The sequence below is a fragment of the Thunnus thynnus genome, chromosome 7 (genome assembly GCF_963924715.1).
Source record: "Thunnus thynnus chromosome 7, fThuThy2.1, whole genome shotgun sequence".
Taxonomy (NCBI): Eukaryota; Metazoa; Chordata; class Actinopteri; order Scombriformes; family Scombridae; genus Thunnus; species Thunnus thynnus.
The window spans coordinates 10,074,918-10,087,482 of record NC_089523.1 but is presented as its reverse complement, the minus strand read 5'-3'; the positions used below and the strand labels follow the sequence as shown (position 1 = coordinate 10,087,482).

Sequence of the window (12,565 nt, the reverse complement as noted above, 5' to 3'; positions counted from 1 at the left end):
TTGCTTGTAGGCACTGAAGTCCACAGGTAGAAGCTAGAACTAGCTCTTGCTGCCATTGGGGGGCGCCAATGCTACCAAAATGATTTGCACAGAATTCAACAATACAGGAACATGTTAAATTATATATATATAGTATATATTGAATGGTGTTCCTAATATTTTGTCCACTCCATCAACATACATGAGGGTGGCAAAATATTAGGAACATTTTTCAATATAATGCACCCCAGTACACCACCACCCACTACGACCTCAATAATAAACATAAGATAGAATTATCACCTTTCTGATAATGTCAACAAAACCTGAAAAATGTATAAGCTTCAAAAAATTTATGGCAGAGCTGTTGTATTTGATTGCATTAGATTGCACAGGTGATGCTATGACCCTGGAGAGCAAAAATAACCATTTTGTACAAAAGCATCTGAAATCCAAAAAGAAAACATAATTTTATTGATTTTGAAAAGGCACATCTTATTTATACATAGATATGTGTACACTAATGTGTCACATAGTCATGAGATTTCTTAAAATACATTAAGGTAAATTTTCATACACCATTTAGTGAGTTGAATTAAATGTAAATTTTAATCAAGTACTTCTGAGTAGAACTGTTTAAAACAATATGTAATATAAAAAAACAAACATTGATACTCTTGCACAACTTGATATTCATATTATAAGTTCTCAGTACTCTACATGCTTGCACTTGACACGAAGAAGCACCACTGTATCTCAAAGTGACGTCAGAGATGTATTTGTAAAATCATATCATATAGGTATAATATCATAACAAAACTATTATTTTGGCCTTATGATTATAATATTTCTTTTCTTGAAATTTCAACAGAGTTCTTCTTCACTGATATGTATTCTCAATAACTCATTCAACACTGTATCAACGCTGTCAACATCCCAGCCAAGCATTCACTGAAATTATATTCCCCACTCCGTTTTGTCTGAAGCCTTACTGGTAGGATTTTGTCCCACTGATGAGGAAGATGCTACCTGTCAACAGAAAATAATACAAAAACTGCTCTTTAACTCACAAGAGCAAAAAGATACTTGATCTGTATTTAATGTCATACATGGAGTGTGTGTTCATATCTGAAATGTGTTATATCCTCGCAAAACAACAGTGCTCTGCTGTAAATAGAGGATTTCTACTTGAGTTACACATTGTTCCAAAACTGGGGCAAATGGTGTTTTCACTATAAAAGTGTGTCCAGTGCGGTAAACCCCACCCGTCTACCACCTAAACACGGTAAAAACAAGAAATTACAAGTTCTATTTCAGTTAAATTCTATGTGTATCCTGCTTCTCAGGTCCACGTTATACAGAGTTCATGACCATAAACTTCTTTTTTTACCATGTAACTTAAATGCAGCGTTGACCCTTCTGGGGATTCCAGGCCAGTCCCTCTGGATGAGTCTGGGGAAGCCGGGGTCCATCTTTCTCCTGCGTTCATTGTACATGACGTTGGATCATTCAGACACATGCACATAGGCATACTGTAAGTATTTTTTGTGGAGTGCACACAGCACATATAATGATGTTCATCCAGGGTTACTACAGTTCATATTTTATTTTTTCTTTTCCAACACTACATTTCAATTGCTATTTTAATTTCACTTTAGGTGCAGAAAGTGTTTGGTGATTAAAATGTTTGATAGTTATAGTGTCAGTGCTTTTTGCTTGTAATACTCTGTGCAGTGTAGATCTTGATAATGTATTCATCATATGTTAAAGGGGACATATCATGCTTTTTGTGATTTTCCATTATTTTATACTGTTATGATGTTGAATATCTATATTAAACATATTCAAAGTTCCAAAACCTGAGATGAATGTATGTAGAAATGCTCCCTGAAAGTCAAAAACTCAGGCTTCAGCCTGCTCTGAATGCCTTATTTACAAAGTTACCCATCGAACTGACGTCAGATTGTTCGCGCATGACCACAAACATCTGTTCCATAGTCTAGAAGGTTGTTCTATGGATCGTTGAAATCCTTCTACTACTGTTTGTTTACGGAGCCTCCAGTGATGGGAGAAGTTAACCAATCAGAACATAGTGGGCTCATTGGCAGGGGAGCCTTAAAGAGACAGGAGCCAAAACGGCCTGTGTCAGAGGCTAAACTGAGGGGCTGCATAAAGGGCCAATATAAAATAAATAACAGTTTTTTGAACTGTGAATCCTGCAAAGATATTCCAGTAGAGCCCCAGAATATAAATATAGACCTGGAAACGTGCATAATATGTCCCCTTTAAAGTGGCAACATATCTCATACATTGAAACTGAATAAGCTTGTGTGGTAGAACTCACTTCATGGCAGACTTTAACAATTTAATACTGAAATATTTTTCATTTACTTGATTGGTAAAAGCAAGGTTTTCTATTGATAATGTTTATGTTCTCTTGTAAAAATATATGATCAAAATACAGCATGTTTTAAATATGAAGCATGCTGGCATTGGAAGAGTTGCCTGTAATAAAACTCCTGTGAAGAAGACTTTTCCCACATTCACTGACGTGCACGACAGGGTCGACCTGCTTGACTCTGGAGGAGAAGCTGTACTCACAGATGGAGTCTGCATGACTTTTCATCTTAAGCTGTTGAACCACCCAGTACTTATGACCTGGAAAAACACAGCCGTGTCACTGCATTTTGGGACACTATGAAAAACAGCAACACACCACAAGGGCTGCCAAACTCAATGAGCCTTTTGCATGAACTGTAACACTTAAGGTTGCACAAGGCTGTAATTTAGGCGCAGCACTGTGTTCTCCTACTGGAAATCCAGCCTTGTCATGCTGACAAGGCCTAAGTGATGCTTTGCAGACTGCCCATTACCCTACCAGTGAATATGTATACCACGCCTTTGGCAGGGATGTCATAAGCGGCATCGACGTGAGAACTGACGCTCGGTAAATATGTGCTGCTGTGGCCCGCTGTCAGGCGATTCCAAAAGGTCATCCATATATACCTGGAGGGAAAGAGCAAGTAGACTTGATTGCTGTTCAAACATATTTAAATAAGTTTTGCAGTTTCATAATTTAAAACATACTGTACCTGTTTTAAAGAAAACTATATAATTTCCAATCATAACTGCTGCTTCAAAAGAAAATTTGGGGTCACACTTTTTGGGAACCAGTTGTTTTTCCACTTTTCTGTTGGGCTTGCCTGAGAAACAGTCAAATATGTCATTATATATTATTTTGTACTACGTTCTGATGACTTTATTTCCATTTTGTGTGCATAATTGTTTTAAATTTGTTTTTCACTGTATGGTGTTTGAAACCCAAGAAGATCATCTTTGGATAGAGGGTACTGTGTACCGCTGTGATACTGGTAATTGGAGTACAGGGTGGAAAGAGTCGTCTTTTGAGTGAGTCAAACTCAGTGAGTGGCCAAGCTCATGAGTTGCAATAATGAATAGGCTGTAACCTGAAATACAGAAATTTCATATTAGTCTCAATGAAAACTGCTGCCACACTACTGTCTGCAGGTTGAAACCTTCATGTGTACATCCAGCCACACCCTGATCAGTGATGTCATACAGGTGCTTTCCATCAGCTGTCAAGGGTACCTGCAACATCTGTAGTGACAACACATTGGACTATGGCCAGAAGTGCAACTGCGGTTCATTTATGTTCTTATAGGTATTCTGGGAGAAAAACAATAAACAAGAAGCATCCGCGGCAAATATTACACTGTTTTGACGATCTGAAATAAGTTCCTGATTCTTGACTTACAGGATCATCTTTTGTATTTAATTCCCCGTCTAAATAATGTTGCTTCTCACAGAATTACAAGCATATTTTGATTGATAAACCTTGCTTTCCTGCTGTCCATGTCTCCTCCAGTTCCCTCTCCTAACTGAAAGGCATGAGCAAGCACACACCCCAGGGTCCATCAAAGGGAAAGAAATCTCCAATTGCTGATGCAAAAACAGATACTGCTTCATACTGTGCATATAGACACACTTTACATGATGTGTTTTATAAAAGATCAACATCTTTTTTGGAGGGGTTATTATTCCCCATTATTAGAAACTCTGTTTTGAGTGTAGCTTGATGAACATAGAAGAGACATAGTAGAAGATAATAACTTCTGCGGGTGAAGGAGACTATATCAGCCCTGCCATGGTTGACTTTGATGAACCTCAGTGGGGTTGCATCACTCCACATCTTCAGGGCTGAACAAAAAGACTTTTTCACATCCTCTCTCCTCATGTCTGGAGTGTATTTGGCAATCCTGCATGCAAAGATGCACGGAAAAATGAATTCTGCAAAATATCCACATAACCTGCAACAAAATGATAATCTTACAGTGTTACAGTAATTAGTAAAAAACAGGTTGTTGAAGATATAAATTTAAAAAAACATGTCAAGTTTGGGAGGTGACTCAAAACATCTCACATGTATGTGATGGTGTGGTTCTTCCATTTAGGCTTCTGGGCGTAAAAGCTGAAGTTTCCCACATCTGGAACGCCACACCTCAGCTCCTTTGTCACATCCAGGGTGTGAGAGTCCAGGCACCCTGTCTCTGACAGACCAAAGACATTTTGCATTTCTCTGATCTTCTCCTCCACAGCTGACGTGGATCTGACTCTTCTCCTCAGCACTCTGCCTCAACTTCAGTTTATTTAAAGTGCACATCATCCAGAGAGTCTCTGTACACTTAAAAAGTCAATAAAAACGACAACAGAAAAAAGAGGCAAACGATAATACATGTAAGAGTACACACATACACATATACTGGTAGTAATGTTAATATTACAACACAAGGTTTAGGTAATTGATTTTAAAACAGAGATCATATAGCTTTAACAGGGTTGGAGTAGCTTCTTGTTAAGGAGGAAAACAATCAGTGATTCAGGTTACAGTGTATGAAGCTGTATTTGTTTGATGTGAGGTTAAAGTAGATGCATTTTCTGATACAAAGACAAACAGACTTCATGCCAATCCTTCCCAGCAAAATGAAAATTACTAAATTGTCTTCCTCCAGAGGGGATTTCTCAGCAATGTTTTACATTTTTTATTTCATTTTGTGAAGTAGGAGGTGAATCTTGGTAAAAGCCAGTAGTATCACCAATTTATTTTGACTTACTTAAATGCTTATTGTAAAAAAAGGAAGTTTATATAAAGAGCAGACAAATGTAAAATCAGATAAGGATAGGGCTGGACATAGAGGATTGCCCTCGCCCAGGAGTGTCAATCAAATCACAGGAAGTCAGGATGGATAACTTTCACTCTTTTATTGTAATTTCAATAACTTATGGGGTTATTACATAACATTATACATTATACATTACATAGGTTATACATTACAAACACAGGAAGCAGGCATCAGGTTGTACAGTATGCATGTTTTCATTTGCTGTGAGGATGTGCTCAAAACCAAAATGTGCTGCAGAATATATCAATATTTAATATTTGTGTGACCTACTCGAGGTGGTAGGCTGATAATCTTACACTGGAAAGTAGCATTTGTATATTGAAACTTGTAATATGGTTTTAATACAAGGACAATTATTTTTTTGAAATATATAAGAAACATGTCTGTATTACACTGTAGCAACACAACACAGTTTTTAATTAAAGTTTCCTCAAAAACAAAAGTCATATTCATAATGATGTATTATAATAAGTATGAACTGCTGTATTTGAAATGGGGATGGAATATTTCTCTCCATCCACAAATTTCAGCCAGCTCCACATCCTCAGGCCTCAGCTACCGATCCTGATCGATGGGCAGACTCCACAAGGTTTCTACAAACATCAGAAGGCTCAGCACAGGTATCCAAGGCCATAACAACTCCATGTTTTAAATGCACATTTCCATCATGCTTCAGATTTTTTATATGGGAGTATTCTCAGGGGTTGTTGGGCAATCACACAGCCCAAAAGTGCTCAATCCTGGTAGTTACAGCTGGTTCTATCTGCTCCAATTTTCTGGAGGTTTTGTGGTTGAAACCTCCCAATGAAAAGTCTACATACTATGTCTGGGCTTTCTGTCGGTAATGGTGGAAGTGTGTGTACAGTGTGTTTTGGAGTATATAAACCAGAAGCCATCATCATGTTTCAACCCGGTATCACGCAAAAGCATGTAATACACCCGCTGGTCCACCATGTCACTGGGCTGCATGTTTTTATATAAGCCTCCACCACAGTGATGTGCATATTTCATAAAAATATTTCAACCAAACAAACCACAAGAGCTCATCTTCAAATACTGGGAGCCTTCTACACACACGCACACACATTATCAGGTTTAAATTGTAATCCTTTATTTTGACAAAATATGACTACTGATAAATAAAACTCCACTCAGAGGTGAAGAAGGACAGTGTGTTTTTCATGTTATTCTTTAATTTAATCAAGATCGTCAGGCTTTTTTTTTTTCTTTTGCATATTGTTGAAATTACAGTATTTCAACACCCAAGCCAAGTATTCGCTTTGTCAACTCCGACAACTTGTTTCTGGGTGTAGTCATATTTGTAGACTTGTGGTCCGACAAAGAAGTAGATGAAACCTAAGACGAGAAAAATCAGATCTTTAAGATATATTTCACCTTCAACATGTTTTTACTGTTCATTGCTGATGATCATAATGATAATGGTGATGATGATAATGATGATGATGAGCTTCTATCTGAACTGAAAAATCCACTTTTGCTTGCAGCTGAAATTACAGCATATCATATGAAGGACTATAAGTGGTAAAGTGGGTAAATTATAGATTTTAAATCACAGAGGGGAACCACATGTTCTGTAAAAAGTTCACTACGCTCAGCTGATGTTGCATGCAAATTAGCATTCCTGTGCCACTAATAACAATGCAACTTACAAAAGCCCCTCAAGCTAAAGTAAGAAGTATACTTTCCGCTAAGTTTAACACACATAGTAACCTGAACACCATGCATATGTAACTTAACTGGTTTGTTGTGGAACATTTTTATGCGCTTTTTGCATTTTCTTCTTGGCTTTCTGCAAGCTATGCTTTTAAATGAATGTGCATCATTCACAGTGAATAACTCACACAGCAAACATACTGTACAGTGGGTAATAATTATTACTGACCCTCTTTATGAACAGCTGCATTTATTGTTGTGTTGAGTCCAGGAAAGTCCTCGCTGATGTACTTCGGGTAACCAAAATCCATAACCCTTCTGTTTTCATTGTAACTGGAAAAGACAGGGTGTAAACAGAAATTGTCATAAGTTGTGACTCATCACCATCTATTTCGCCTTTCAAAGCTCAGACAAAAAGTTTGTTTATGGTTGCTACTATGTGATCATGTCACCAAACCTCTTAGTCCAAATTGAGCCCTTTGCTCTCTGTGTGAGATCCAAATGACAGAGGAAATTTTTAAGTAAGATCTGAGTCAACTCTACCTTATGCCATTATACTTTCATTTCATTTTGTGTGTGAGTGCATGTAAAGGAAAATAGAACCTTTGAGTGAGAGCAATTGCTATCATGCCAATTTGAGCCAGAAGCCTATAAAAAACTACAAGATTGCCACAGTTTATGTACTGTAGTTGTTAGTTTATTGTCTTACCTCCAGTAAATGTCATGCATAAAGAATAGGGTGCGTCCTGTTTTCACTATGTGCACTGCTGCATCAACGTCCTGCACCCAAGCTGGAAATCCAAAGTGGCTGAGTGCTCTGGGCTTTCCTTTCACAAGAGAGCCTTTCACTGTCCAGAACATGGATTCTGCCAAAACATAGGGGAAATTTGCGGATTAATGGGTTATTTGTGAAGTGGACGGTGAAATCTTTTAATTTTTGCAGAGCAGTCACAAGTTTGGCGATTGTCAAAGTTACTATATCTTTGAATCTTCTAGATATATTTAATGTTTGCGGGTTTAGAGGTCCAATGCAATGCAATGACATCAATTAAAACTTATGATGCAGACTACATATTGGAAGCTATTGCAGCACTGAATGATAAAGGACAGTTACCATGAATAAGGTAAGCAGTGGATCTGCGAGGTACCCAGAAGGCTGCATCGATGCTGGTTTCAATCTTGGGCATGAAGTTGGTGATGGGACCTTCTTTGATGTCATACTGCTTATTATGTTTAATCCAGAGATATCTTGTGGGGGAAAATATTGTTAGTTACCTCAGAAAAAAACACATTTTTAAAAATGACTATTGCAAATGAATTTCATTTCCCAAAGAGAAAATATATCATCTTGAGGATCAAAGTTATAAAAGTCATCAATGTACCTTTCTCTGAAAAAGAAGGTGGCATCTCCAAGAGTGGACACTGCATCAAAGGTCACATCTGGAGCACATTTGTCCTGCATGAGTCGAGGGCGCAGCGATCCTGACAGCCAGGGGTTATACTGAGAGCTCCAGCCGAACCTTGACAAGTAATTTTGACGACCTCTGACTGGACCTAACACACATCAGCACACCTTTGAATCAAGTTCTACTTACATATATATAAGCAGGAGAAATGTAATAAAACTATAATTTTAGATAGATAGATAGATAGACTGTTTACTGTAAAGTGCGTTGATATTTGCTATATCTTCTCTGGATAATAAGTTGGCTGGACGGGAAGATTTGTAGTTCGGATACATTAGTGACTCTGGGTTTCTGGAGTGTTTCAGGCCCAAAGCATGTCCGAATTCATGTGCAGCTACGACAAACAGATTAAAACCTGCAACAGCACAAAGAAAATGCATAGAAATAAGTGAAAGATTTCAAAAGTAAAGTAGATATTGCCTTTTCTACAAAGATATATTTGGAGCTCCACTGTGGTTTCAGTTTAGCACCTGTTTCTCCTGCTGTCCAGTGCTCATCATCATCAAAGTGCGTGTCCCCTCCAACACCCACTCCTGGACCGAAAGCATGAGCCAATGTGCCTCTGGGTCCGTCGAATGGATACAAGTCACCATGTACTTCATGATATAATCCAGGCCAAACATGAAACAGAAACCACAGAGAAAACCATGCCAAAAGAAAATTACTGGCCTCTGTCCACTTCATCTAAATGAGTCGGGTGCAGCAGCCAGTACACGATGACGGTTAGCAGTTAAATTACAAATGAAGCTCCCCATGTGTATATCCATGTTATATTTACATATCACACTGATGAGAATTCACTGTAAGACATCTTTCTGTGAGCATGACTCAAACTGTATAATGCACTTCTGTCACTGTTATGTGTGAAACAAAAAGGCAAACACACCATTGGTCACAAACTCCACCATGATGTCAGCGTTGCGGGTGTTCATCCTGACAAATGTCAGACCGCTGGCTCTGGCCCAAACGCTGAAAGCTGACTCAATTAGAGAGTCGACGGTGCTGCGAGGCAAATCTCTGGTGTACCTGCCAATGCTGCGGCAGCAAAGAGTACATGTCATAGCAAGATCAAGACACACAATCCCCTAAATGCAAATATGAATCTGATAAATCTGATAAATCAAAAACATTGATGCTACAAAGTTACACCAACTTGTGATAGTTATTTGAAGAACAATACCTGCCCCAAGTTGTTGGTTTACAAAACATTTATGGACATCTCAATTGTTTGGTCACACAGCCTTATGGAAGTCAACTCTTATATTTCTTAACAATGGAAATGACCAACTTCCTTAGTTTCTCTCTAATTATATTTTTTCAGTATGTAATCCAGCCAACATGGCTCTAACAGAACTTTCAAAGAAATGGATGGGAACGTTTCAGACATTGTTACATAAGTCTCAGCATGTATGGTGAACTTGGCACTTTAACAAGCCCATAATAACTCATAGGAGGAGAGGCTAGGAGTCCCAAACCCCAAAATTTGTCAACCATGATGATTTTTGACAGTTGCTATTCCCTATTTCTGCCAAAGATTTTATTGCCGGCTGCCTCAAAATGTTCCCCACAAATTGGCGGCATTTTTTTCATTTTAGGGACAGACTTTTATTTTTTGCAAGTTCAGTCTAGGTCAGACAAGAGCATACAATATATCTGTCAGTAATTCTATTCCACTATATAAAAAAAGTAAAAATAGCAACTTGATCATGAAACACTTCATCATTACAGGTCACCTTTTATTCACAAATGTAAAAATCCAAAGCATCTTGCCCTTTGTGTTGGGACTCTCAACAGAGGAAACAGTTGATACCTGTAGGTGATGACGTTCTTGTTCCATCGTGTCCCTTGCATGTGGCTGTACTCCTCCACATCTGGAACGCCACAACGAGGGTTCCTCATCACCTCCAGGGTCTCTGAGTCCAGCACACCTGTTGCATTGATCCCAAAGAATATCTGCATATCTTTCACCTTGGAGATGAAGGAAGGCCCGCTCCGCTTCATGCGCCCCAAAGGTTCTTTTTCCAGGTGGTAGAACTGCTCAAGGTATTCCTGCGTGTAGATGTGAGATGTCACGTTGCACTGAGGAGCCAGATAAATTAACTGATCTTATACAACTCAATTAACGCAAAGTTAGATGTTTTTATTCCCCTTGCGAATGGGTTTCTCTATTACAACATGCATTATAGCAAGATTTTGCACAGGATCCAGTAAATATAATGTGTCATAGTAATTTAACTTCTAGATAAATGTGCTCATCTACAGCCTTTGGGAGATCAGATTAACAGCATCAGCTGTCACTTTCTCTAATTACCACAAAAAATACTGTTCAAAACAATAAACTGAATAAAGACTTAGCAAGCAAAGTTGGTAATCAATTCACATGCATATGTTTTTTCCCTCCAAAAGCACAAGAATACATTTGTGAAATAAAACTGGCATGGGGAGAGAGAAAATTGAGGTTGCTGAGAGAATCTGCTAAAGCATGCAATATAACGGCTTCAAGGACTCAGAGGGCAGTGCATTTACTTACCTCCGCCCCCCACCCACGCAAAAACAAAAGAAATAAAAACATTATCTCGAGGTCCCACATGCAGTCAAGCGTGGATCCTTGCAAATTAGCTCAACCTCAATGGAAACACCTTCAAATTGGCATGTTTCTGGCATTGTACAAGAGATTAAGTTTAAGATTAAGTCACATGCAGTCCAGTCTTAAACAGTTGTAATGCAGCTCATGCAATTATGCACTTACTGTGGCCAGCTTCAAGTCAACCTGTGGTTCTGTGGAAGGAGAGCTCTCTACCTCCGGAATAAGTGTGGGCGCCGTAAAACATGGACCGGGCATAAGCAAGACCAAGACACAGCAGCACAGCAGCATGACATGCATTTCACAGACTTAACACTATTCGCCTCGTTTAAACACATGGAGATGGAAGTTCTGGTTAATGAGAAAGCCTTTTAAATGGTTATTGTGACTCATACCACTTGCAAATCCAAAAGAAGCCTCAGACAGTACTATGGAATTAGGGAGGGGTTTGCAGGGAGCCAAGGACAGCGAAAAAAGAAAAGAAAGACATGACATTTGACCATTTTTGTCACGTGACATGTCTGCTCCAGAAAATGGATGAAATATTTAGTGTGTGGTTACAGTTTTAGCACTTTATTGAAATTGTGCAAATTTGAGACTTTCGATAATTATAATGTGATATGAATAAGAACCTTGAGTTTTGGCTGGGAGATTTTAGAGTGCAGTGTGCTGACTCACAGATAATCCTGAAGAAATGGTGAAACTACAGCATGAGGCAATACACAGCAGAGAAGAAGATTCACTCTGCACAATGTGTTCATTACTGTCACTATGAGTGCGGTCGGCACAAACATGTTGATATTTCTACCATCAGAAACCAAGCAGATCTGATATTGAGTAAATGATTTCCTCAGCACAGCTTCTGTGGAGGAACCTCAACTAAACTCCCTCCTGACTGATGCAACACAATAAGCTGGGTGGCACTGCTCAGTCCCACGCATTCTGCAAGGTCTCCCAAAATAACACCATCAAAGCCCATTCTTGTCCCGTTTTAGCAAATGCATGTAAGACCTTTCAATGAGAGAGTTCGCTGGAAGGGCTGAAATTGCAGGGGTGGATTTAAGGCCTTCGAAAAAGAAAATGGCTGCCAGCCAGGACGCCTAGACTGGCAAGGGTGGTGCCGCAGTGAATTCAAGCTACAATTACAGTTGATTGGTCATTGTGGAGCTTTATGGGACCAACAGCATTCCTCTGCGGGGCAACATGAGCCGTCTTTTTTCAGAGTACGCCATGCTGTTTCGCAGAAAGACCTGCAGAATTTCTGTCGCTCTGGTTTTATGGTCTGAGGACAGACGAAGTAATGAAGTCATTTTAAGCTGGGGTGATGACTGAAAGTGTAGTTTGGAGTTGCAAGGTTACAAGCTGGGGGAGACCATTCTGACCGCTGTGGTAATTAAACCAGTGGCAACATCACTGTTTTGTCCCAAACATACACTTTCACACTCACAGTGTGACGCTGAGATGAGCAATATCTATCTCTGACAGCATCTTTTTTTGTCTATAATGATGCACATCATCAAAATACAAAAAGGAGTAAAGTGGAGAAGTGAAAGTCAAAATTACAAGACAAAGCTTTCAATGCCTGACAGATGGGTTTATTAATAATTAAAGCTTATTAATAATGGAAAGACCAAAGAAAGATATGGTCAAACCGGTCAACA

At 38.9% G+C, this 12,565-nt stretch overlaps 2 protein-coding genes across 2 annotated transcripts; both read right to left on the bottom strand.

Moving 5' to 3' along the window:
* Nucleotides 1–967: 967 nt before the first annotated feature.
* Nucleotides 968–5,825, bottom strand: mmp20a (matrix metallopeptidase 20a (enamelysin)). The gene is given in 13 exon segments (XM_067595887.1): nucleotides 968–1,008; nucleotides 1,370–1,480; nucleotides 2,476–2,637; nucleotides 2,858–3,007; nucleotides 3,072–3,182; nucleotides 3,284–3,371; nucleotides 3,373–3,446; nucleotides 3,835–3,854; nucleotides 3,856–3,899; nucleotides 3,902–3,939; nucleotides 4,111–4,256; nucleotides 4,421–4,627; nucleotides 5,740–5,825. Coding segments are annotated over 13 exon segments (1,278 nt in total).
* A 490-nt stretch (nucleotides 5,826–6,315) lies between these two features.
* On the bottom strand, nucleotides 6,316–11,204 carry mmp20b (matrix metallopeptidase 20b (enamelysin)). The gene is made up of 10 exons (XM_067594236.1): nucleotides 11,070–11,204; nucleotides 10,131–10,369; nucleotides 9,207–9,355; nucleotides 8,791–8,916; nucleotides 8,517–8,675; nucleotides 8,237–8,408; nucleotides 7,969–8,102; nucleotides 7,564–7,720; nucleotides 7,084–7,187; nucleotides 6,316–6,536 (listed from the first exon to the last, which is right to left on the bottom strand). The coding sequence occupies exons 1-10, from the start codon at nucleotides 11,202–11,204 to the stop codon at nucleotides 6,436–6,438; spliced, it is 1,476 nt and encodes a 491-aa protein (XP_067450337.1). The 3' UTR covers nucleotides 6,316–6,435.
* Nucleotides 11,205–12,565: the final 1,361 nt, after the last annotated feature.